Consider the following 27830-nt stretch of genomic DNA (forward strand, 5'->3'; position numbering starts at 1 on the left):
GAGGGCTCCCCTTTCTCCGTAACTACTCTAACATTTGTTGTTTCGTGCCTTGTCGATTTTTGCTAGTCTAACTGGTATAGGGTCTTATCTCCATTTAGTTTTGATTTGAATCTCCCTGATGGCTAATGATGATAAACACATTTTCTGTATCTGTTCGCCAATTGTATGTCTTATTTGGAGAAGTGTCTGTTCATCTCTTCTGCCCATTGTTTTGACCTGGTTATCTGTTTTTTGGGTGTTGAGTTTGAGGAGTTTATTTATAGATCTTGGATATCAGCCCTTTGTCTGTAGTGTCATTTGGGAATATCTTCTCCCATTCTGTGGATTGCCTCTTTGTTTTGTTGACTGTTTCCTTTGCTGTGCAGAAGCATTTTATCTGAATGAAGTCCCAAAAGCTCATTTTCACTTTTGTTTCCCTTGCCTTTGGAGATGTGTGTCTTGAAAGAAGTTGCTGTGGTTGATGTCAAAGAGCTTACTGCCTATGTTCTTCTTTAGGATTCTGATAGATTTCTGTCTCACATTGAGGTCTTTCATCCATTTAGAGTTTATCTTTGTGTATTGTGTAAGAGAATGGTCCATTTTCATTCTTCTGTAGATAGTTGTCCAGTTTTCCCAGAACCATTTATTCAAGAGACTTTTTTCCATTGGATATTTTTTCCTGCTTTGTCAAAGATTAGTTGACCAGAGAGTTGAGAGTCCATATCTGGGCTCTCTACTCTTTTCCACTGGACTATGTGTCTGTTTTTGTGCCAATACCATACCATGCTGTCTTGGTGATCACAGCTTTGTAATACAGCTTGAAATCAGGCAACATAATATCCCTATCTTTGTTTTTCTTTCTCAACATTTCCTTAGCAATTTGGGGTCTTTTCTGGTTCCATACAAATTTTGGTATTGTTTATTCCAGCATTTTGAAAAATGCTGTTGGTATTTTGATCGGGATGGCATTGAAAGTATAGATTGCTCTGGGCAGTATAGGTATGTTAATTCAACAAACAAATGTTCAAAAACAATGTTTATTCTTCAGATCCATGAGCATGGAATGCTTTTCCATCTTTTTGTGTCTTCTTCAATTTCTTTCATGAGTATTTTGTAGTTCCTAGAGTATAGATCCTTTACCTCTTTGGTTAGATTTATTCCCAGGTATCTGATGGTTTTTCTTGCTATTGAAATTGATTCTCTAATTTATCTTCCCACAGTTTCACTGTTTGTGTATAAGAAAGCAACTGATATCTGTGCATTGATTTTGCATCCTGTCACATTACTGAATTGCTGTATGAGTTCTAGTAATTTGGGGATGGAGACTTTCCAATTTTCCACATAGAGTATCACGTCATCTGCGAAGATGCCAATTTGAATACCTTTTATTTCTTTTTGCTGTCTGATTGCTTTTGCTAGGACTTCTGGTACTGTGTTGAACAATAGTGGTGGGAGTGGGCATCCTTGTCCTATTCCTGATCTCATTGGGAAGGCTCTCAGCTTTTCCCCATTGAGAATGATATTCACTGTGGGTTTTTCATGGATAGATTTTATGAAGTTGAGGAATGTTCCCTCTGTCCCTATTCTCTGAAGAGTTTTAATCAGGAAAGGATGCTGTATTTTGTCAGGTGCTCTTTCTGCATCAATTGAGAGGACCCATGTGGTTCTTGTCTCTTTTCTTATTTATGTGCTCTATTGCATTGATTTGTGAATGTTGAACCACCCTTGCAACCCAGGGATAAATCCCATCTGTTCATGGTGGATAATGTTTTTAGTATATTGTTGGATTCTGTAAGCTAGGATCTTGTTGAAAATCTTGGCATCCATATTCATCAAGGATACTGGTCTGAAATTCTCCTTTTTGATGGGGTCTTTGCCTGGTTTGGGGATCAGGGTAATGTTGGCTTTGTAAAAAGAGTCTGGAAGTTTTCCTTCTGTTTCTATTTTTTGAAACAGCTTCAGGAGAATAGGTATTATTTCTTCTTTGAATGTTTCTTAGAATTCCCCAGGAAATCCTTCAGACCCTGGACTCTTGTTTTTTTCAGAGGTTTTTGATCACTGCTTCAGTCTTGTTACTGGTTATGGGTCTATTCAAGTTGTCAGTTTCTTCCTGTTTCCTTCTTGGTGGTTTCTAGGTTTCTAGGAATGCATCCATTTCTTCCATATTGCTTAATTTATTGTCATATAGCTGTTGATAATTTATGATAATTGTATTTATTTCTTTGCTGTTAGTTGTGATTCCTCCCCTTTCATTCATCATTTTATTATTTGGGTCCTTTCTCTTGTGGCCAGTGGTTTATTGATCTTATTGATTCTTTCAAAGAAGCAGCTTCTAATTTCATTAACGTGTTCTACTCTATTTGTGGTATCTAATTCATTGATCTTTGCTCTTATCTTAATTATTTCCCTTCTTGTGTGTGGGTTAGGCTTAATATGTTGTTAATTCTCCAGATCTTTAAGGTGTAAAGATAGTTTGTGTATTCGGGATTTTTCTATAGTTTTGAGTGAGGCTTGGATGGCTATGTATCCCACCCCACCACCACCGCCTTTGCCTTATCTCATAGGTATTGGATTGATGTGTCTTTGTTCTCACTGATTTCCATGAATTGACTTAAGTTCTTTGATTTCCTGATTGAGCCAAACATTCTTTTTTTTTTTTTTTTTTTTAAGATTTTATTTATTTATTTGAAAGAGAGAGAGGGAACACAAGCAGGGGGGTGTGAGAGGGAGAAGCAAGCTTCCCACTGAGCAGGGAGCCCAATGCGGGGCTCCTGGGGCTCCTCCATCCCAGGACCCCAGGATCATGACCTGAGCCAAAGGCAGACACTTAATGACTGAGCCACTCAGGCACCCCTGACCCAAACATTTTTGAGCAGGAGGGTCTTTAGCTTCCTAGTGTTTGAATCTCTTCCAATCTTTTTCTTGTGCTTGAGTTCCAGTTTCAAAGCATTGTGGTCTGAGAATATGCAGGGAATCATCTCAATCTTTAGGTTTCAGTTGAGACCTGATTTGTGTTCCAGTATGTGGTCTCTTCTGGAGAAAGTTCCATGTGTGCTCAAGAAGAATGAGTGTTCTGTTGTTTTAGGGTGGAATGTTCTGAATATATCTATGAGGTTCATCTGGTCCAGTGTGTCATTCAAAGCTCTTGTTTCTCTGTTGATCTTCTGCTTAGTTGCTCTGTCTTTTGCTGAGAGTGGAGCGTTAAGGTCTCCTACAGTTATTGTATTATTATCAATATGTCTCTTTATTTTGGTTAACAGTTGGCTTATGTAGTTGGCTGCTCCCATATTGGGGGTATAAATATTTACAATTGTTAGATCTTCTTGGTGGATAGACCCTTTCAGAATGATTTAGTGTCCTTCTGTATCTCTGACTACAGTCTTTAACTTAAAATCTAATTTTACTGATATGAGAATTGTTACCCCAGCTTTCTTTTGAGGCCCGTTGACATGAAAAGTGCTTCTCTACCCCTTCACTTCCAGTCTGGATGTATCTTTGGTTCCAAATATGTCTCTTGTAGATAGTAGTCTTTTTATCCAGTCTGCAACCCTGTGCTGTTTTATGGGAGCATTGAGGCCATTCATGTTGAGAGTGATTATTGTTAAGATTCTATTATCATCATGTTGCCTATGAAGTTCTTGTTTCTATGGTTTGTCTCTGTGTATCTCTGTTCTGAATCACTCTTGGGGTCTTTCTCCTTTTATAGAACCCCTCTTAATATTTTTTGCAGGACCAGCTTGGTGGTCATGTGTTCTTTTAGTCTCTCCTGGCCCTGGGAGCTTCTTACTTCTCCATCTATTCTGAATGACAGCCTTGCTGGATAAAGAATTCTTGGCTGCATGTTCTTCTCATTTAATACCCTAAATATGTCTTGCCAGCCCTTTCTGGCATGCCATGTCTCTGTGGATAGGTTTGATGTTATTCTGATGTTCCTCCCTTTCTATGTAACGAATCTCTTCCCCCTAACTGCCCTTAAAATGGTTTCCTTGATTCTAAGATTTGTGAGTTTTACTATTACATACCTGGGCATTGACCTACCCTCCTTGATCTTGGGGGATGTCCTCTCTGCCTCTGAGACACGATTGCTTGTGTCATTCTCCAGATTGGGGAAGTTCTCGGCTATAATTGTTTTTTAAAAGATTTTATTTATTTATTTGACAGACAGAGATCCCAAGTAGGCAGAGAGGCAAGCAGAGAGAGAGGGGAGGAAGCAGGCTCCCTGACGAACAGAGAGCCCGATGCGGGGCTTGATCCCAGGACCCTGGGATCATGACCCGAGCCGAAGGCAGAGGCTTTAACCCACTGAGCCACCCAGGCGCCCCTCTCGGCTATAATTTGATCAAATATATCTTCTAGTCCTTTCTCTCTCTCCACCCCCTCAGGGTTCCCAATAATTCTGACATTGAACGTTTCATGGCATCATTTATTTATCTAATTCTGTTTTCATGGATTTTAGGCTGTTTGTTCCAGGCATTCTCCTGATCCTTCCTGTCAGTTTGTCTTCAAGATCACTAACTTGTTCTTCTACCTCATTTACCCCAAGTGTTAGTGAATCTAGATTAGATTGTATCTCATTGATAGCATTTTTAAGTTCTGCCAAATCTGCTCTCTTCTGCCCTTAACAAATCTATGTTGCCATTAATAGTTTTCTCCAGCCTGAATTTTGTCTTCATAACTGCTACTTTGAAGTCTATTTCTGACACCTTGCTTTAAATCCATATCTATTAGATCTGCTGGAGAGTTCTTGTCTCTGGATCCTTTCTTTGTTGGGAATTCCTCTAACTTGTCATTTTGTTGAGTTGTGGTTGAGGGGTTGTACAGCTGGAAATACCAACCACTGTCCACGCAAGGTGCACCCTGGGATGTTTCTGAGCATTTGGAAGTCACCGCCAAAAAGAAGAAAAAAAAAATCCCAACCAAAATGAGCCCCAAGAGTAAGATTGTTTTTTTTAAGATTTTATTTATTTATTTGACAGAGATCACAAGTAGGCAGAGAGGCAGGCAGAGAGAGAGGGGGAAGCAGGCTTCCCTCTGAGCAGGGAGCCTGATGTGGTGCTTGATCCCAGGACCCTGAGATCAAGACCTGAGCTGAAGGCAGAGGCTTTAACCCACTGAGCCACCCAGGCGCCCCCCCCACAAGAGTAAGATTTATAAAGTATAACACCAAAAACAAACAGATAAAAAGACCAACAAAAGAAAAAGAAAACCCAAAATAAAAATAATGGCTGGGGGGAGGTGACGGGAAGGTGATTATAATCCGTTGATGTGGGCGAGGAAAGTTATTTCAGTTCTTCCTGAGTATATCTGTTTATCTTTGTTTGAGAACTCAACTTTACAGAGATATGGGGAAATTCAAACTGGTGTGTGTGTGTATGTATATATATATATATATATATATATATATATATATATATATAGAAGTAGTATTGAGTCGGGGGAAAAAGGACTACATTGAAGCTTATATCTATATGTATTTAAAAAAGGAAAAAAGTATATGTATGTAAAAGTTCAAGGTAAAAAGTTACTATGCAGTATGTTGTATTAAACATCTAGTTGAACCAAGAAGTAGGTTTAAAAACAAAACAAAACAAGAATCATGAGAAAGAATTTAAAAAAGAGAGAGAGATAAAAGTTGTATCCAAGAAATGTACAGGCTGTGAGGCAATAACAGAAGCTGAATATACTGTTTTCTCCTGGTGTTGGCATTTTACAATTTTATGGGGACCCTATGGTTGTTGTCTTCTTGTTCTTTTGGGTTGTCTTCCAGGGGCGGGGCCTGCCTGCATTGTTTTTCAGTTAATCCTGCTTTGGTGGAGTTGCCATACCCCTTATCAAGGGGCTTGGCTCCATGTAAACCAGTTTATCAGGTTTTTGTACTGTGGAGGCTTTTGTTCTCTGGCGGCTTTTCACCCCTTTTCTATGGAGGGAGTCAGAGCAAAGTAAACTGTCTGCACCCCGACCTCTGCTTTAGAGAGAGGCTTCAGTTTTCTCCTCTCTGAGTCCTCCAGAAGATAGACTCCCTCTCTGCAAGCTCCATTGACCACTGCAGCCTCCTACAGGCTGTTTGTGCCCCCAGTGACCCTCTCAGTGGTTGCCCTAGGCCCCCGCTTGTCTCTGACCCCCCCATGCCACCAAAACCACAGTGATACTGGCCCAGGTGAGCCTGCCTCCAGTGGCTGCTATTCTGGGGACCGTGGGCTCCACTCCAAGCCAGGTCCTCTCAGGCGTGGCGGCAGGGCCGCCAGTTGCAGAGACCTCTGACTAAAGTTCGCACCAGGTCCTCTCAGGTGGGAGGGGTAGGGAGGTTCCATGGTTCCAGGAAGGCGGGTGGGCGCTACAGCCTTCCTGGAACCATGGGCATAGATCCGTGCCTGCAGCCCTCCGTCCCAGCAATTGTCCCTTAAGCCCCTTTGTTCTGTTTGAGTGCTGTTACCAGTCCCTTTTCCTCTCAAACCACCAGTCTCCAATCTATTGCTGGTCCCCAAGGACATGGCACTTTCGTATTGGGGTATTACTTTCTAATGGCTTGCTTCTGGTGGCTCCCTTCCCCTTCTGTGTATCCTCCAAAATCTTTCTGTGCAATCCCAATCCGTCTTTTGTACCTCTTGACCGATGATCCTCTGCCCCTGTAGAGATCCAAACGTGTATGTTCTTACATCTCAGGCTGATTTCGTGGGTGTTCAGAGTGCTCTGGTAGATATCCAGCACAGTCAGGGGACTGGTTGAAGTAGTCCCCTCCTCCTCCATCATCTTGCCCCCCCCCCATCTTCTCATCTTAAATGGATGGTTGCATTTGTCTGAATGGGTAAGGGAAGTCCTCCTTCTCCCATTTTCATGTTTTGTGTCTCTGCTCTTGATTTTTGCCTTGTGGTGAGCATGAGGTTAGCATAAAATGTCTCCTGGATAAACTCGTCCCAACCCTATAAGGGTTCCATCCTTTAAGACACCCCTTTCAGGGACACCTGGGTGGCTTAGTTGTTAACTGTCTGCCTTCGGCTCACGTCATGATCCCAGGGTCCTTGGATCAAATCCCACATTGGGCTCCTTGCTCAGCTGGAAGCCTGCTTCTTCCTCTACCTCTGCCTGCCAATGCTCTCTCTCTCTCTTTCTCTCTCTGACAAATAAATAAATAAAATCTTAAAAAAAAAAAAAAAGATTCCCCTTTTATATTCCTGGTGTTACAAATTATCTTTATTGTTACGAATTTTTTTTTTTAAGATTTTATTTATTTATTTGACAGAGAGAAATTACAAGTACACTGAGAGGCAGGCAGAGAGAGAGAGAGAGGAGGAAGCAGGCTCTCCTGCTGAGCAGAGAGCCCGATGCGGGACTCGATCCCGGGACCCCGAGATCATGACCCGAGCCGAAGGCAGCGGCCTATCCCACTGAGCCACCCAGGCGCCCCTATTGTTACGAAATTTTAACCAAGTTGTAGCAGTTATAGTTTTCGTTTGTTTGTTTTTTAAAGATGTTATTTATTTGAGAGAGCATGAGAGGGGTGAGGGGCAGAGGGAGAACCCAACTCCCTGCTGAGCAGAGGGCCTGATGTGGGACTTGATCCTGGGACTCCAGGATTATGGCCTGAGCCAAAGGCAGTTGCTTTACAAACTGAGCTACCCAGGTGCCCAGTTATAGTTATTTTTAATGCCCCTTTCCCTTAACATTTATGCTACATTTAAATATGTAACACTATTCTGAAAGAGTTACAGTACTCTAATTCTGAATGTCTGTTTATCATCTTAATCAGAATTTTTTGTGCTTTCATTTTTTTCATTTCAGTTTTAAGAGCTCTTTTCAATAAGGCAGGTCTGGAGCTGGTAAACTCCCCCAGTTAGAGTTTATTTTGGAAAGCCTTTATCTCTCCTTCATATCGGAAGGATAGCTTTGCTAGACAGAATATGTTTGGCTGGGGGGTTTTATCTCTCAATACTCTGGAAATATCATTCCACTCTCCTGGTCTGTAGTTGGTCTTTTATCTCTCAATACTCTGGAAATATCATTCCACTCTCCTGGTCTGGGAGATCTGCTGGAACCATCATGGGTGGAGGTTGCCTCCTTTTCCCCCAGGTTGCCTTTAAAATTCTTTATCATTGACTCTTGACTGTTTCATTATAAGGTATATTAGTGAAGGTCTTTTTACATTGAGGTGGGAAGGTGTTCTTTTTGGCAGTGTGGACGTACATGTCCAACTGTCTCCCCAGTTTGGGGAAGTTCTCAAGAATTATTTCTTTAAATAAACTGCCACTCAGCCGTGGTGTCCCCATTTTCCTTAGGTTTTCTTGTCTAATGGAGTATGATAACTCTTGTAGCATTTTTTCACTTCTTAAAACTCTCCAATCTCTCTCCTCTCTCACCAGAATCATTTCTAGACTCCTACCTTCCACATTGCGTGTTCTCTCTTCCATCTGATCTGCAGTTTCCAATGCTTTCTAGTGCACTCTTTATCTATATACTGAGTCCTTCAGCTTCAAAATTTTTGTTTGCTTTTCTCATAATTTCAGCCTCTTTGATTAATTTTATTCCTCAATTCATTGAAATGCCCTTCTGAGTTTTCTTGTAGCTCATTGAGTTTCTTCATAACTGCTATTTTGAATCTTTTATCAGTGAGAATACAGTGTTTGTGTCTTTGAGTTTGTTGGATAGGCCTTTTCTTTTTGTGAAACCCCATTACTGTGATTTTTTTTCATAGTGTATCATGAAGTGAACCTCTGCTGTCATATTTGTAATAGCAAACACCTGTCCTGCTTAGGTAAGGTTTTGTTTCCTTGGATTCTAAGGGTTAGGCGGGTGGTCAGGCAGAAGCCTTTCTTTTGTTGTCCAGAAGGCGGCGCTGTAGCACAAGTTTTTGGTTTCTCCGGTGCTCTAACTGGGAATGGAGCTGAGACCAGGCTGGTTTGCAGTTTTCATTGGACTCAACCTACATTTGGTTTCAAATATCACAAAGAGCCTGGCTAGGGTGCTCTCTTCCTCATTCCGACAACTGTGGGAGATTTATTCTCCCCTGAAGCCTCCTACCTCCTGCCATTTTGGTATCTGACAAATGTGTGGATTGGGACATTGGCCATGTATTAAAGACAGACAGACTCTTTTCCTCGGGCAAGACTGTTTCTGAAATACTCTAATACTGGAGGAGCCTTCAGTCTGAGTTTTAGAAGCTACTAAATTCCCATGTAGTCTCCAGGTACTAATTTATCATGATAAAATAGTGCCACATATTTAGGGATCTTGAGGTTTCCAAATTGTTTCTGCAGCCCCACTCATTCTCCGGAAGTTGTCATGTGTTTTCACTCCCAAGTGAGATCCCTTAATATAGGCAACCTGAAGTCTAAGCCTGCTCACAGAATCAGGCAAAATTTAGAAGTCAGAGGTAGCTGCCAGTCCTCTCGCCTCAGCATGGCCTGAGCCTATCTGTTCTTTCGTACTTACTCCTCTTTGCTTTCTCATATATGTGATTTCTGTAAAAATAAGATTTTTGCAAGTTATGTATTTTTACTTTTTCTGGCAAGAATGAGAGACCTGGTGCTTCCTACTCCTTCCTGAATGAGAAATTCCTGTATACCCAGCTTTTTTGATGTTTTATATTACTTAACATTTCTTAGAAACTATCATTATGTGTGATTGCTATCATTTGCACCAAGCAAGCGCAGTGAAAATGTAGGATCGTTGCCTTTTTATATTAATGCCTGTTTCATGCAGCGGCGTAGGTTTACATCAGGCTGCTTCATCCATTTATCAGCTACTTGTTGAACACCGACCACCCAGGACCTATTCTGCACATGACTGCAGATGTAACAGTGAGCAGAAAACGAGAAAAATACTTGCCCATGCAGTGCTTACATTCTACTTTGAGGAGACCAAGGCAAAATGAAATACAAAGCAAGGTCATAAGCTGAGAATGAGGAAGATGGAGAGTATATCAGATTTTTGATGAGAAAGAGAGAATATGTGACATGGTCAGTTTAGAGAAGAGAAGAGTAAGTGGTCTGGGGACACAGCTGAGGGCTGCCAGTCGTCGCCAAGCTGTTGGATGTCAGAAGACATGAATCTGAAGTGACTGTGTGTTCTTCAGCCTCTTTGTCAGCTTCTCGGGTGGGAGCACAAGTCGGACAGTCAGAGTCTGCCAAGACTAGGGCCTTCTAGGATGGGAGTCTGGAGGAGAGGAGGGCAAAGAGATGGAAGGTGCGTGCGCAAAGCAGGGATTGTAGTGACGGCCCTCGGAATCTAACGTGGGTAAATAAGGAAGAAAAGAGAAAACGGAGCAGTGATTTGCTCTCCTGGTGGGACTGAGCATCACTAAATGGTCGCTGGAGTAGCAAGCACACTGTAAAGATAAGAGATAGAGAATGGTATACTTAACACCAAGTACAGTTACTAAATAATGGAAAAGTGTACAGTAGCATTTCTCAGTAGGTGGACTACTAGCACTCGGGGCAGGGTGATTCTTGGATGAGGGAGACTTTCACATTTTCTAAGATACTGAGCCCTCTTGGTCCCCAGGCACTTAAATACCTTTAGCCATCTCATGGCTACACCTGTTTCAACACCCGCACTCCCTGCTGCATACGCACATAAACATTTCTAAGCTCAGACGAGGTGAGAACCATGGGTCTAGGGTATGATCCAATATGGGTCTAGGGTTTCCTGGTTTTGCTGGAGACCAGCTAAGTTGTTTTGGGCTGCAAATCATAGAATTCTTAGATAATACAGATTTGTTATCTCAGGATGTTAGAAATTAGTGCCAGTAGTGAGATTAGCTTCTCTATGATTTTCTTGGCTTTCCTCTCATGATTCTGCCATATGCCAAAATTCCAGATCATGTCTGCACACATGTGGAGACCAAAAGAAGGCTTGCTTCCTTTCATCCATCTGGGAGGCCCCCTAGTGGACTTCTTATCAAGGGACTATCGTTCTCACCAGGTCACATACCTAATTCTTAACCAGTATTGGCAACATAGAATAGGTCCACCATGATTGATTTAAACCATCTTGAGTTTTGACTGGTCTGCTTTGTTAGTGTGCCTGAATTTGGTTCACAAGCAAGAAGGAAAAGCCCCAGCCGTGTTTGTATGGGGGATTTGTGTGCCTGAGAAGCCAGAGTGGATTGTCTATTTTTGATGTTACAGTCACTAAGAATAATAATAAAAAGGGTTGTAATGAAAGAAGGGCAGTCAGTAAACAATGTGTGAAATTGTGAGTCAAAGACAGAATAAAAAAGACAATGGATAATAACTTCAGCAGATGAGTAATGGGCATTTTAGCCCATTACTGGACTAAGTAGGAAAGTGGACAGAGGTAGGAAGGAGGAGCCAGGATAGCTACCTACCTCCATACCCTGCGGGATGTGGAGTCTAGGAGGAAAAGGAGCTGTTGCTAGTATCCACCGGATATCTTTATGTTTTCCTTTTTCTTCCTCTAACTTAGATATCTTTCTAATATGTGTGTGTGTGTGTGTGTGTATTTTTTTTTTTTTTTGAGAGAGAGAGCATGTGTATATGTGCGTGTGTGAGTGTGTTGGAGGGAGGGGTGGGAAGGAGAGAGAATCTTAAGCAGACTCAGCACTGAGCATGAGCCCCACATGTGCGGGGCTCAGTCTTACCACCATGAACCGAAATTAAGAGTTAAGTCTTTTAACTTACTCTGCCACCCAGGTGCCCTCTTAGATAATTTTTTAAAACAAATAAAGGATATTCTTTTAAAAATAGTAAGTACAAAATGCATTGATATTTACCATGTTTTGAACCCAAAAAGAAAAGACTAAGAAGTAGTTATTGGATGTAGAAGATCATGGTTGGATACACCATAAGTATATTGTACACCTTTAATTCAAATTAACTAATATTTATGCATACAAATTTCATGATACTATTCTCTGTACAGATGGTGAATTTTAATTAGAAAATCTCCCTCCTCTGAAGGCCACAGTATTTTGGAACTCTGTGTGTGTGTGTGTGTGTGTGTGTGTGTGTGTGTGTGGTGTGTTTGCTACCTCTGTCCATCCTGTAAATCCCAGTCTACTAAAATGCGCATTTCTTGTCTGCTGGAGTTATGTGTGTATGTGTGTGTGTGTGTGTGTGTGTTATGTATATGTGTGTGTGCACACACACACACATACACATGTACACACATATTAAACATCAGTAATACATATAGTAATAATATGTAAGCAATAATATAGGTTACATTAAGACAATATATAAATAATGTAAGTAGTATAAAACAATAAGTAATGATTTGCACTAACCAAAAATTATGGTGAAGTAATTAAGGTAGAGGCTTATTATTTCAGACCCTGCATAAGATAGCACAGTAACTATTTTAGGACAAAGGTGGTTCATTTCTGATAAAATTGTGTAAAGTTTTCTTTTTTTCCGTATCTTCTGATAATATCTAGGACTAAACCTTAGTAGAGTTAATGTTTCTTGAATACCTTGCATCTTCTGATTAGAACCACAAGAATAATCTCTATCTGAACAAAATCAATGAGCCAAAATCATCTATAGGTGGGCCTCAACTTTCATAACTAAAATTTGGAGGCCAGCATTTCTGTATATCGTATACACTTGACCCTTGAAACAATGTGGGTTTGAACTGGGAGGGTCTTGTGGATTTTCTTCCTTTGTATAAATACAGTACAGCCAGTATGTTTTCTCTTCCTTACGATTTTCTCAGTTACATTTCCTTCTTTTCAGCTTGCCTGATTGTTAGAATATAGTGTATAATACATACAGCATACAAAGGATGTGTCAGTCAGCTGTTGTGTAATTGGTAAGGTTTCTGGCGAACAGGACTCAGTTGTAACTCAGTTGTTAAGTTTTTGGGTCAGAAGTTATACACAGATTTTCAACTGCATTGGGAGGGGGGCAGGGCCCCCAAACACCCCACCCCTGCATTGTTCAAGGTCAACTGTAATAACATCTCTAAACCTCTCTTGACACACCAGACTCTATTTTTAATGAATCATCTGACACAGGAAGTTTTGGGGGTTATCACACAATGACACTTCCTACTAGGATGAATGGGGGCTGAACGGTTATTGACTCACTGGTAGAATTCACCAGCAGTGTTTGACATGGAAAATCTCACATGGTAGTAGGCAGAGCCTCTCCTACATCTATTACACTTTTAAAGAAACATGCATTGGAATTTTGAGACTTAATTGTAATGTGTTTACATGCTTTTTGTTGCTAGGTAGATGTTTTGATCAGAATTCTATAAGGATTTCTCTAGAAAGAAATGCATTGCTCTTAGCTTTAAAAATTTAAAATATGGCCATATTTCTCATTTTTTTTCTTTCATTCTCTCTTTTTAAGAGTCAACACAGACTGTTCAAGCTCTACAGTATTCAACTGCTGATGGTCCGCTAACAGCAAGCAAAGATTTAGAAATAAAAACCTTAAAGGAAGAAATTGAAAAACTGAGGAAACAAGTAAGAGGTAAATTTCTGTAATTCACTATTAATTCAATTTAGTAGTTTTTTTAAAAAATGTCTTACCGACACAAAACATTTATTGAGTGCCAGTCATGTGTTACATGATATGAGCTTTAGAGCCGTGAGGGAAGAGCAAGTAAGAATGGTTTCTGCTGGGGGGTCCTGGGGGGCTCAGTTGGTGAAGCATCTGACTCTTGATCCAGCTCAGGTCATGATCTCAGGGTCGTGGGATCGAGCCCTGTGTGGGGCTCTGTGCTCAGTGGGGAGTCTGCTTGAGAGTCTCTCTCCTCCCTCTGTTCCCCAACTCCTCCAGTCTCCCTACCCCCCAAATGTGCTCTATCTCTCTCTCTCTCAAACAAAAACAAAACATGTTTCTGCTTCCAGGAAGCTCATATTTTGGTCTGGTGAAAAAACACGTTTGCTATACATGTGGAAAGGCTGTGAGAAAAAGAAGCATAGGTACATTTAGGAAGGGCACCTGACCATGGTTGAAGTTAACAGAGATGATGTTTGGAAGACTTGTTCGTTTGTGACATTTAGTTGGAATCTGTCTGGCTGAACACATATGCGAATCGGGGAAGGAGCGTTAGGAGTGAGGAAGAAGGGCAGTGTAGACAAGGGAACCACATGTATGCAGACATCAAGGCATGTGAAAATTTATTTTCTTCCTAACAGTTCCTTTCAGCATATTGATGAGATTTAATTAAAATTAATTTGAACAACAGTTGCTATGCCTATTACATCCATTCATGCGTTTATTCTGTTCCTTCATCAAATATTTATTGGGCATCTGGTGTGTGCCAGGTATTGTTTTAGTCTCTTGGGAGGCAGTACCAAACAAAATTAATAAAACCTTTGTTTTGCTGGGGTGGAAGGCACACAACAGAATTCAAACAATAATTGTATAACTTTGTAAAAGATACAGCATATGAGAAGGGTCAAGTACTTAGACATAGAGAAGAATAAAGCAGAGTGGGTCAGAAGTATAAGTATAAAATTCTATAATTTTAGGTAGGGTGGTGTGGGTGTAAGCCTCATTGAGGAGAGAGGTAACATGGGAACAAAAACTTGAAGAAGGTAAGGGCTTAGCTATGCAGTTAAATGGGAAATACATGTCCCAGGCAGAAGGACCAGCCAGTGCAAAGGCCCTGAAGTCAGAATCTGCCTCAAGAGTACAGTTAGGACCCAAAGGACAGTATGGCTGGAGCAGGAGGAACAAGCAGAGGAGAGTGGAGGAGGGTGAGGCCAGAGAACTAAAGGGTTGGGGAGAGCTTGTGGTCCGATCCCTAGAGCCTCACCAACTGTTAAAAGGTTTTTGGCTTTTTCAGTCAGTGTAATGGGAGCCTTTTGCAGTGTTTAGAGGCACGGCACCTTATCTAAGTATAAGGAAAGAGGAAAAGGTACTAGTTTATAGTTTAGCTAGATTGTCAGACCTCCAGAAATACCATTTTAAGACCAAAATAAGTGAAGGAGAAGGAAGAATCTCATATAGGGTCTTTTATAAAAAGGACTATGTAAAATGCCATGTTAATACTTTGCTTGTGTTAAATACACATGGAGCTCTTAAATTTGATTATTTATGCTGTTATTTTTAAAGTGGCTGTCTTCCTAAGAGATATCTCTTTATCAGATTTCTGTAGCTTTATCTTTCTAAAATTAAGTTAGGTTAGGAATATGATAAGCAGAATCCTTTGCTTTGCTATGAACAGCAATTCATCAATAGCAGTGAATGTGTTAGAGTTCTTTGACATTGAAAAGGCAGCAGAGCACAAGACCAGCTGGGGGGGTGGTCAGTGATTTATCTTTAAAGAGGTTAAATGGTTTGGGATGACTTCTTCATAAGCCCGTCTTACTTATTAGCTCGAAGAGTTTTGTCTTTTTTAATTGATTCCTTAGGATTTTCTATGCTGATCATCATGCATCTGCAAATAGTAACAGTTGTATTTTTGCCTGTTTGCTCTGTATACTTTTTATTTCCTTTTATTGCACTAGCTAGAATTTGCAGCACTATTTTGAAGAAGAGGGTGAGAACAGACATTCTGGCTTCCTGAGAGAGGAGTAGCATTCAATTCAGTCTTTCACTGTCAGGTGCAATATTAGCTACAGGTTTTTTACTGACACTTTACCAAGAAAGAAGTTCCCATTGAGTCCTATATTTCTAAGGGTTTTTATTGCAAATGGTTGTTGAAATTTGTCGAATATTTTTTTTTGCATTTATTGATAGGAATATGTGATTTCCCCCCCCTGTAGTTAACCTGTTAATATGGTGGATAGATTGGTTGATTTTGAAATATTGAACCAAATTTATATCCGTAGAATATACGCATTACTGGTCATGGTGTGTAATTATTTTTGCATATTACTTAATTTTATTCCTAGTATTTTGTTAAGCATTTTTGCATCTATATACATGAGGGATATTGGCCTTTGGTTTTCTTTCTCTTTATTTTTACTGTCTTGGTTTTTGTTCTTTTGTTTACTTACTGAGATATAATTGACATACATTATATTAGTTTTAAGTATACACATAGTGATTCAGTATTTGCATATTTCATTAAATGATCAGCACAGGAAGTCTAGTTAACTCCCAGCAGTACACATAATTACAGAATTACAGAATTTTTTTCTTGTGATTAGAAATTTTAAGAGCTGTTCTCTCTTATACATTCATTTTAAATGTATAGTATGGTCTCATTAACTGTAGTCCTTGTGCTGTGCATTATACCCCTGAGACAGACTTCTGATATAACTAGAGGTTTGTACCTGTAGCACCTTTATTTACCCCTTAACTTGCCCTGCACCCCTGCCTCTTGGAACCACCAATCTGTTCTCTGAGTTCAGTTTTGTTTCGGTTTTAGTTTGTTTTTATTTTTAGATTCCAAATGTGAGTGAGATCATTACAGTATTTGTCTTTCTTTTACTTATTTCACTTAACATATTTCCCTCAGGGTCCATCAATGTTGTTGGAAATGGCAAGGTATACTTCATTTCAGTGGCTCGGTAGTATTGCATGTACATATACCTCACAGTTTCCTCATCTGTTTGTCCGTCAGTGGACATTTAGTTTGCTTCCCTGCCTTACGAATAATGCTGCACAAAACGTGGAAATGCATGTATCTTCGCAGTTCACTGTTTTTGTTTTCTTTGGATCAATACTCAGAAGTGGAATTGCTGAAACCTGTGGTAGTTCTGTTTTTAATTTTTTGAGGAAACTCCTTGCTCTTTTCCAAAGTGACTACATCAATTTACATTTCCACCAACAGTGTACAAATATTGCCCTTTATCCACATCCTTACCAGATCTTATTATTTCTTATTTTTTGAATAACAGCCATTCTAGTAGATGCAAGTTGATCTCTCACTGTGGTTTTTATTGGCATTTCCTGACAATTTATGATGTTGTACCTTTTCATGTACCTGTTGGCCAAATCTATGTCTTCTTTGGAAAAAATTTCTATTCAGATCCTTTGTCCATTTTAAAAATCGGATTATTTGTTTGCTATTGAGTTTATGAATTTTTAACATACATTTTTGGGCTACTTGGGTGACTCAGTCGGTTAAGCATCTGCATTCAGCTCAGGTCATGATCTCGGGGTCCTGGGTTTGAGCCCCATGTTGGGTTCCCTGCTTGGTGGGGAACCTGCTTCTCCCTCTCCACCCCCCCACCTCCCCACTCATGGTCTCTTTCAGTATCTATCTCTCTCAAATAAATAAAATCTTTTAAAAAATAAAATATATATATATATATATATTTTTTTAAAGATTTTATTTATTTATTTGACAGAGATCACAAGTAGGCAGAGAGGCAGGCAGAGAAAGAGGGGGAAGCAGACTCCTTGCTGAGCAGAGAGCCCAACTCGGGGCTCGATCCCAGGACCCCGGGATCATGACCTGAGCCGAAGGTAGAGGCTCAAGCCACTGAGCCACCCAGGCGCCCCGAAAAGAAAATATATTTTTAATATTAATCCCTTATCAGATAAATGATTGGTGAATATTTTCTCCCATCCATTGGTTTCCTTTTTATTTTGTTGATGGTTTCCTTTGCTATTTGGAAGTACGTTTGATGTAGTCCACTTGTTGATTTTTGCTTTTGGTGCTCCTTGTGTGGCTGTGGTATCAGTGTAATGCTGGCCACATAAAATGAGTTTGGAAAGATCTCCTCCTGTTCTGTTTTTTAGAAGAGTTTGAAAATGTTTGGTAGAATTCACCAGTAAAATCATCAGGCCCTGGGTTTTTCTTTCATCGTTCTTACTCATTATTGGTTTGTTCAGATTTTTTAATTTATTCACAGTTCGGTCTTACTTAGTTGTATGTTTCTGTAAATTTACCAGTTTCTTCTAGGTTATCCAGTTTACTGGCATGTGATCATTCATAGTAGTCTCTAGTAGTCTCAGAGTAGAAATACAAATGCCTTTGTATTTCTGCGCTGCCCATTTAAATGTTTCCTCTTCATTTCTGATTTTAATTTGTATGAATTCCCCCCCTTTTCTTTTAGCCTACCTAAAGTTTTGCCAATTTTGACTGTCTTTTCAGAAAACAATCTTAGTTTCTTTGATCTTTTCTTCTGTTTTCCTGATGTTTATTTCATTTATTGCTGCTCTGATCTTTGTTAACTATATTCTTCTGCTAACTTTAGGTTTATTTGTTTCTAACTGATATTTAAAGTTAGGTCTTTGAGACCTTTCATTTTTTTATCACCATGAATTTCCTTTCTAGAGCGACTTTTGCCATATTCTATGAGTTTTGGTGTATGGTGTTTCCATTTTTGTTTGTTACAAGATTTTTTTTTTTTAAAGATTTTATTTATTTATTTATTTAACAGACAGAAAGAGATCACAAGCAGGCAGAGAGGCAGGCAGAGAGAAAGACGGAAGCAGGCTCCCTGCTGAAAAGAGAGCCCGATGCGGAGCTCGATCCTAGGACCCTGAGACCATGACCTGAGCTGAAGGCAGAGACTTAACCCACTGAGCCACCCAGGCGTCCCTACAAGATTTTTTTTATTTCCCTTTTATTTTTGTGGTCCTTTGGTTGTTCAGGAGTGTATTGTTCAATTTCTGTACTTTAATGAGTTATCCAGTTTCCTCCTTTATTGATGTCTAGTATCATAATTTTGTGCTTAGAAAAGATCCTTGGTGTGATTTCATTTTTTGCTAAATTTCTTAAGACTTGTTTTATAAGCTAATTTTTGATGTATCCTGGTTCATATGTGTTTGGGAAGAATATATCTTCTGCTGTGGATGGAACGTTCTGTATATGTCTGTTAGATCCATTTGGCCTATACTTCTCATTCAGTGTTTCCTTACTGATTTTTTTTTTGTCTGAATGATGTATCTGTTGTTGGAAGTAGGGTATTGAAGTCCCCTACTATTATTCTGTTATCTGTTTCTCCCTTCACATCTGTTGTATCTGCTCAATATATTTAGGTGCTACAATAGTGGGTGCATATATATTTACAATTACCCTATCTTCTGTGACGAATTGACCTTTTTTTTTTTTTTTAAAGATTTATTTATTTATTTATTTGACAGAGATTACAAGTAGGCAGAGAGAAAGAGGAGGAAGCAGGCTCCTCACTTGAGTAGAGATCCCGATGCGGGGTTCGATCCCAGGACCCTGAGATCATGACCTGAGCCGAAAGCAGAGGCTTTAACCCACTGAGCCACCCTGGCGCCCAACGAATTGACCTTTTTATTTTTACACAATAACCTTCTTATCTCTTGTTACTATTCTTCACTTAACATTTATTCTATCTTAGCTACCCTTGTCCTCTTTTGGTTTCCACTTGCATGGAGAATCTTGTTTTGTCCCTTCATTTTAAGTCTTTGTGTCTCCTTAAAGCTGAAATGAGCCTTTGATAGGCAACATATGGCTGGGTCTTGTTTTTTAATCCATCCAGCCACTCTAGGTCTTTTTGTTGGAGAATTTAATCCATTTATATTAAAGTAATTATTACTAGGTATGGATTTACTAATGTCATCCTTTTAATTGTTTTCTGATGTTTTGTACTTCCTTGGTTTCTCTCTTCCTCTCTTACTGGCTTCGTTTGTAAATTGATTTTCTGTAGTGTTATGCTTTGATTCTCTTCTTTTTATCTGTTATATACCTCTTGTAGCCATTTGCTTTATGGTTACTGTGAAGCTTACATAATATACCTTAGTTGTAACAGTCTGTTTTATGTTGATACCAATTGTTTATTTTCCTGGTTTATTTTATAATTGCTTTGATATGAAAGTTGATTTAAAATTTTGATTTGAAAATTGATTTGAAAAATACTTTTGATGAACAGTATTTTTATCATATGTTTTAGAAACACAGAAACAATATATGTTTTAGAAGCACATATTTCCTTCAACTATAAAGTGTAATTTAGAAAACTGAAAAGAAGAAAAGAATCCTTGCAGATTTACCCATACTTTATATACTATGCTCTTTCTTTCTTCCTGATATTTCTGAGCTCCTTGTTCTGTCATTTGTTTTCTCTTTAGATAATTTCCTTTTGCCATTTTTTTAAAAGATAACTCTGCTATCAGCAAATTCTCTTAGCTTTTATTCATCTGAAAATGTCTCAATTTTCTCTTTATTACTGAAGAGTATTTTTGCAAAGCATAGGATCCTGAGTTGATAGTTCTTTTATTTTCAGCATCTGAAAAATATTGTACCACTTTCTTAGGACTCCCCACCTAGTTTTTGACAGGTGGGGATACTCACCACTATACAAACGAGGAAGGACTCCCAAGTTTTTGAGGAGAAATTTGCTATTCTTTTTTTTTATCTAAGGTGTTGTTTTTATCTGACTGCTTGCAAGGTTTTCTCCTTTTATAGTTTTCTGATGTTTAATGGTGTGTTTTGGCATGGATTACTTTGGGTCTATTCTGTTTGGGATTCATTCATGTGTAGGTTTATGTGCCTTGCTAAATTTGGTATGTTTTTAGACCTTACTTTTTTGAATACTTTTACAGACCTGCCTACTTTCTCTTCTCTTTCTGGGACTCTGATGACATGGATGTTAGATCTTTTGTTACCAGCCCACAAATATTTGAGTCTCTTTTCATTTTTGTTTTCATTCTCTTTTTTCTCTGCTGTTCAAATTGGTCATATCTAGTATTTTATCTCCGATTTCACTGATTCTTTCCTCCAATCCCTGTTGAATCCATCCACCCATATTTCCATTTTATTTATTTCTAAAATTTCCGTTTTGTTTTTTGTAAACTTCTGTTTCTTTGCTGAGACTTCTTGTATTTTTGCCTGGGTCTTCTGTTGTTGATTTATTTAAGATATATTCATAATATCTCAGTGAAACATTTTTGGCATAGCTATTTTAATGTCTTGTCAGATATTTTTTAAAAGATTTTATTTATTTTAGAGAGAGAGTTGAGAGCATGCTAGCCAGGGGAGTGTCAAAGGGCAAGAGAGAGAGACTCTTTCTAAAGATTTATTTATTTATTTGACAGAGAGAGAGAGAGATGATGAGAGAGGGAACAGAAGCAGGGGGAATGAGAGACGAAGAAGCAGGCTTCCCACTGAGCAGGGAGCCTGATACGGGAGTATCAGGGAGTTGACTCCTTGCTGAGCAGAGAGCCCAACTCGGGGCTCGATCCCAGGACCCTGGGATCATGACCTGAGTCACAAGCAGATGCTTAACCACCTGAGCCACCCAGGTGCCCCAGGGAGAGAGAATCTTAAGTGCACAGCCAGACACGGGCCTTGTTCTTATGACTCTGAGATCTTAACTCAGAGCCAAAATCAAGAATCAGACACTTACGAACTGTACCACCCAGGTGCCCTTTGTCAGATGCTATTTCTAGCATCTCTACTATTTCAGTGTCAGCATCTCTTGATTTTCTTTTCTCAATCAAGTTGAGATTCTCCTGTTTCCTGATAGGATGAGTGATTTTCAGTTTGTGACTCTGAATCTTATTTAAACCTTCCATTTTAGCTGGCTTTTCCCAACACCACTTCAGCAGTGGTGGATTGCTAGGTGGAGATAAAAGTTCAGTTTTCCCACTAGGCCTCCCTTGACACCCAAAGAGGGGCTCCCTGTTCTCCCTGGAAGAAGTTGGGTATTCCAGTCCCCCACCTAGTCTCCACTGACACTGTGGTAGGCCTGGCCTTACTACTGTTGGGCAGTGGTGGACATTCTTGCTTCTTCTGACACCATCCCAATGCGGGGACAGTGGAGAAACTCACTGCCATTTGGCGGGGTTTGAAAGTACTGGTTGGTCACATGGTCTCCACTGACACTGCATGTGGGATATGCTTGTTAGCAACCAGTGGAGTTGAATATTCTGGCCCTTTGCCAGTCCTCTCTTCACGGTGTTTTGGGCACCTCATCATAGCCTTATGGGATTGGAACTCTAACTCCTCACATGTCCTTTGCTGATGGAAGTGGTCATGGGGGCTAGTTGTGTGTGATGTTTAACTTGAGTGGAATAGTTACTTCCTGAAAGTGTCTGTCTTGCTAGTTTGCTCCTTTCCTGGTACTTTGGGTATAAAGTGTAGGTTTTTATTGGGGCATGTTGGCATTTCTGGGTTGCCGGTTTTTTGAGCTCTGTGTCTAGGAAATATGAACCGGAAAGAAAACCCAGGGAACTTCCCACTGTGTTGGTCCAGCATTCCTGACACCACCATGTCACATTCCCTTGTCCCTGCCAGTCATCCTTGTCTCTCTAAATTTCAATCTTCTCATGTTTGCTCTATGTATGATGTCAGGAGTTTTCATTGCACTTAATGGAAGGAGAGAGAAGTACATCTCTTCCATCTTTCTGGAAGCAGAGGTCCCCTGAGTAAGCTCTTCACATGCAAACCCCATCACATCGCAGCTTCAGCATACATGCTTAGATGTCTTCTGTGGAGCCCCACTGGCTCCAGGATGAGAATAAAGTTTCTCATTTTTTTCCAAGGTCCTTCATTATTGCGCATGTATTTGTCTCTCCAGTTTCTTGTCTTGTTACTACACCTCAGCGGCTAATTCCCGCCATAGTGAGCTACTCTTAGGCCTACTTGATCACCTTCAGAGTTTTTACATACTTTGTGTTGTTTTAACTCTTTTCTTTCTCCAGCCCCTCATTCTTCCTTCCTTCCCTCTTTCCTTCCTCATTTGTTCATTTTTGCTTCTTTGTTTGCTGGAAACATTCTTCACCTGGCCAACTTAGATTCCTCTATAATACATTTTACCACTGACCTAGTTTCTATTTGACTGTTGCTGTACTTCCCTCATCTTACTACTAGACTGTGAAATCTTGAAAGTAGGAACTTTGACCATTTTATTTATTGCTATGTCCAAGTGGTGGAAAAGCATGACACATACAATCCCCCAGTCAATATTTGTTGATAAGTGAGTGACAAAAGTGGAACTTCACTCTTGGAAACCTCTGATTGCTTCCTGGGGTTCTCTACCTTGTGTATTTACGGGCAGTTCCCAACATACTCGTGCCTTACGTACGAATCAGTGGTGCCTACATGTAGTTACCATTGAACTCCTGTTGTCTGAGATTTCCTTCTTTACTTTACTCCTTCCTTCCCCCTAAACTCATGCTTCTGTGACTGCTCTTCACTTCTGATGACTGAGCTGTTCCCAGGAGCGGGACAGAAGCACTGAAAATGACATTGAGAGAAAGGGAAAATCCTCTTTTTAGTATTCTTCCTTCCCAGCCTCTCTCTTCTTGGCTGTGTGCTGGTCTCTGTGCCCTCCATTGCACTTCATCTCTTCAGTATCATTTGTTCAATTTTAGACCCTTTTTATTTTGGTAAAATGCATGTAACAATTTTTAAATGTACAGATCAGTGGCATTAAACACATTCACATGCTGTGCAGTCATCACCTGCCATCTCCACGGCCTGTCCACGGCCTGTCCTCTTCGAGAACAGAAACTCTCCACCCCTCAAATGCCAGCTCCACATTCCTCCCATCCCCACCCCCTCTGGCAAGCCCCTGTTCTCCTTTCTGTTTCTCTGAATTTGACCAGGACCTCATTTATGTGCAAACAATATCTGTCATTTTGTGACTAACCTATGTCACTTAGCATAGGGTCTTCAAGGTTTATTCATGTCCTAGCTGATGTTAGAATGTCCTTCCTTGGAAAATTGGTCAGCCACATGCAGAAGAATGAAACTGGACCATTTCCTTACACCACACACAAAAATAGACTCAAAATTGATGAAAGAACTCAATGTGAGACAAGAATCTGTCAAAAATCCTTGAGAACGCAGGCAGCAACCTCTTCTCAGTTGCAGCAACTTCTTCCTAGAAACATTGCCAAAGGCAAAGGAAGAAAGGGCAAAATTGAACTATTGGGACTTCATCAAGATAAAAAGCTTTTGCACAACAAAGGAAACAGTAAACAAAACCAAAAGACAACTGACAGAACAGGAGAAGATATTCGCAAATGACAAACCAGATAAAGGCTAGTATCCAAAATCTATAAAGAACTTACCAAACTCAACACCCAAAGAACAAAAAATCAAATCAAGAAGTGGTCAGAAGACATGAACAGACATATCTGCAAAGAAAGACATCCAAATGGCCAACAAACACATGAAGAAGTGCTCCACATTACTCGGCATCAGGGAAATACAAATCAAAACCACAGTGAGAGACCACCTCACACCAGTCAGAATGGCTAAAATTAACAAGTCGGGAGATGACAGATGTTGACGAGGATGTGGAGAAAGGGGAACCCTCCTAAACTGTTGGCAGGAATGCAAGCTCGTTGCAGCCACTCTGGAAAACAGTGTGGAGGTTCCTCAAAAAGTTGAAAATAGAGCTACCCTACGACTCAGCAATCGCACTATTGGGTATTTACCCCAAAGATACAAATGTAGTGTATCTGAGGGGGCACGTGCACTCCAGTGTTAGAGCAGCAGTGTCCACAATAGCCGAACTGTGGAAAGAGCCTTGAGGTCCAACAACAGGTGAATGGTTAAAGAAGCTGTGATACACACACACACACACACACACACACACATGTGTATATATGTTTATCTGTGTATATATATATATATATATATATATACACACACACATACATATACCTGTGTGTGCATATATATATATATATATACAGATATACATACACACACAATGGAATATTATGCAGCCATCAAAAGAAATGAAATCTTACCATTTGCAATGATGCAGCTGGAACTAGAGGGTATTATGCTAAGCAAAATAAGTCAATCAGAGAAAGAGAATTATCATATGATCGCTCTGATATGAGGCATTTGAGAGGCAGGGCAGGGGGCCATGGGGGAAAGGGTGGGAAAAAATGAAACAAGCTGGGCTGGGGAGAGAGAGAAACCATAAGAGACTCTTAATCTCAGGTAAGAAACTGAGAGTTGTTGGGAAGTGGAGGGGAATAGACACTGGGGAGGGTATGTACAATGGTGAATGCTGTGAATTGTGTAAGACTGACAGTTCACAGACCTGTACCCCTGAAGCAAAGAATACATTACATGTTAAAAAAAGATTGTCCTTCCTTAATACAGCATCCTACTGTGTATATGTAAACACTCTGTGTTGTTTATTCATTCATCTGTTGGCCAGTGCTGGGGTGGCTTTCTCCTTTTGTTTGTTGTAAATAATGCTGCTGTGCACATGAGGCTACATGTCTTTGTTCAAGTCCCTGCTTTCTCTTCTTTTGGGCACATAGCAGGAAGTGGGATTCCTGAATTTATATGGAAATTCTGTGTTTAACATTTTTAAGAATTGCCACCCCCGTTTTCTACAGAGGTCGTACTATTTACATTCCCACGAGCAACGTTCATTTACTCTTAATTCAGTCCGTGAACATTTTTATGGACTTGCTACTCTATACCAAAAATTATAGTAGGCACCAGAGGCGTAGTGGTCAGGCGGAGGGTAATTATCATCTGTGTCTCATTCGTAATTACACCCACGCTGCCTTAAACATTTGACATAAGAGCTAGAGATAAGCATAGGCTCCCTAAGGACTTGCCTGATGAGTGGCCCTGACTATACCTGTGGCTGTTTAAAACAAAACAAAACAAAACAAAACAAAAATCTGTCCAAATCACCTTGTAAATGCTGTTCTTCTAGCTACTTTTTAGGATTTTTTTTTTAAAGATTTTATTTATTTATTTGACAGACAGAGATCACAAGTAGGCAGAGAGAGAGGGGAGAAAGCAGGCTCCCTGCTGAGCAGAGAGCCCAATGTGGGGCTCGATCCCAGGACCCTGGGATCATGACCTGAACCGAAGGCAGAGGCTTTAACCCACTGAGCCACCCAGGCACCCCTAGCTACTTTTTAAGCCAGATCTTTGTGTGAACAAGTAAGCATCATCAGTGTCTATCTTTTCTTTCCCTATGGCAATGTTTTATAATGTATTTAAACTCCTAGAAAAGTTAATGTTTGTAATTACTTAAAATTTCTTTTTAAAATCTGCTTTTCTCATCACGTTCCAAGCTCCCAAGAGGGCAAGACAGAGTTTCCTTGTGTCAGCTAAATAGATGCTCAATACATACTTATTGACCATCTGCAGATAAAAATAGAAGTTCTTCCTCTTATTAATGTTTCTCCATGAGAAGAGAAAGGAATGGTTTCTTCCTTCCTAAATAGAAAAGTCACTGTAACCTCTAATGTGCTTTGTATCCCCCTTTGTTTTGTTGCCTCGAGATGGGTGATTTGTTCCTCCATGCTCTGTCTCTTCAGCACCAAACTCTTTCTCTCCTCCCTCTCTCTGTCTGTATCCCACACACACTACATCATGTCAGTAAAGGATGAAAGATAGTGAATGGGGGGGGGGCAGAAATAGGGGAACCTGTTTTGCCCCATCATGATTCGAAGTCAGATCTCGAAACACCTCAGAAGTTCTGCATTATTTTAGGAGTCAGAATGTAAGGAAGAAGCTGTGGATCAGGACGAGGTGCTCTGATGGTTCTACCCCTACTCCCTGCACTGCATTCCCCCCGTGCAGTTTGCCTGGGCTCCACTCTGAGTGATTCCCCGAGCTCCCGTTTAACCTGTCACACAATGTGCATTTCATTTCTTCTTCATTTATGTCTTGAAGGGTGTTACTCTTGTCTTCCTGACTTGGTCATCTCCTCTAGACAAGAGACTCCATTCTCTTATATGCCACACAGTGCAAAGAAAACTAATTTTCTGTGTGTTAATCCCTTATTAAATCCTCATTGCTAACAGATTGAATCTGGCAGTTGTGCTAGCAACCGTGAGCTAGGAGCCATTTAGTTGGGATGAGCTAACCCCCTTTGCTAGTACTGCTTCTTCTATTTATTCACTAAAACTGGTTTTTAATTAGTTCATCTAAATGCTATGGCTAATCATGGTGCATGAGATATTTTTTGGTAGTCTTGGAGGATTTTTTTTTTTTTTTAAGATTTTTTGTTTGTTTGTTTATTTGACAGAGCACAAGCAGGGGGAGTGGGAAAGGGGGAAACAGGCTCCCTGCTGAGCAGGGAGCCCCATGTGGCGCTCAACCCCAGGATCTGGGAATCACAATCTGAACCAAAGGCAGACACTTAACCAACTAACCACCCAGGTGCCCTGTCTTTGAGGATTTCTTTCAAAATTTTAATCCAATTCACTCTGTTGTAGTAATGTAAACAATTCCTGCAACTTAGCCATTTTAAGTGGTTGGCCAAAATTCAGTGCATTCTGGATTTTTTAGATTTGGGTTTTTTATCTTTGGGGAATGCAAAATTCCGTGTATATCAAATGCAAGTGTAATGCTTCTCTTCATATGGTAAGATTTTATAAATAATTGAGTTTGTCTTCTCCATTTGGTCTACCTGAAACATGAAAATGTGACATAAAATTTATATATATACCTAACAACTCTGCTGCAAAGCAGCCGAAGCAAAATGGCTGGGATAGAACTGGAATATAACCTACACTGAAGGAAGACAAGAAACCAGCCTTGAAAGTTGTCAAAGCTATCCCGCAGAATCATTTTGCCATAAATTTTATGTGATGCAGACATTTTATGAAACACTGATTTCCTTTTGGTTTCTAACAAAAAGCAGTTGAGATAAGCGAATGACTCAGTAATTTGCAAAAAACTTTAACATGCTAGGGAAGCGCTCTTCAGAGCGCAAGAAAGGAAATGGATATTCTCAGAAGGGATTACAAAACAGGCCATATGAATACTTCATCCTGACATACCTTAACCGTAAAATGGGATTGATGTTAGCCATGTTCACATACTCAATTTTGACACCAAATAATTAGAAATAACAAATTATTGAATTCTAAAAAAAGTTTAAAACTTTAACAGAAAAATATCACTTAAAAATGTTCCAAAGAAATTAGTCAAACAAAATTTCCTACATGAAATGCTAAAATTTGAGAATATGATAAAATATAATTTTCTGAATATGACTACATACCCTATGATCTTTAAGAGTAAACATCCTATGATCCTTTAGTGAAACATTCTTCAAGTGAAAC

At 39.9% G+C, this 27830-nt stretch overlaps 1 protein-coding gene across 13 annotated transcripts in view; it reads left to right on the forward strand.

Moving 5' to 3' along the window:
* Positions 1-27830, forward strand: part of CDC42BPA (CDC42 binding protein kinase alpha) — a 329012-nt gene that overhangs the window by 176901 nt on the left and 124281 nt on the right. For all 13 annotated transcript variants that reach the window (XM_059412594.1, XM_059412582.1, XM_059412585.1 and 10 more), the window contains exon 11: positions 13290-13412. In XM_059412594.1, coding sequence (XP_059268577.1) covers positions 13290-13412 — 123 coding nt within the window. The remainder of the gene's footprint in view (positions 1-13289; positions 13413-27830) is intronic.

Source organism: Mustela nigripes, chromosome 10 (genome assembly GCF_022355385.1).
Source record: "Mustela nigripes isolate SB6536 chromosome 10, MUSNIG.SB6536, whole genome shotgun sequence".
In the NCBI taxonomy this organism is placed as follows: Eukaryota; Metazoa; Chordata; class Mammalia; order Carnivora; family Mustelidae; genus Mustela; species Mustela nigripes.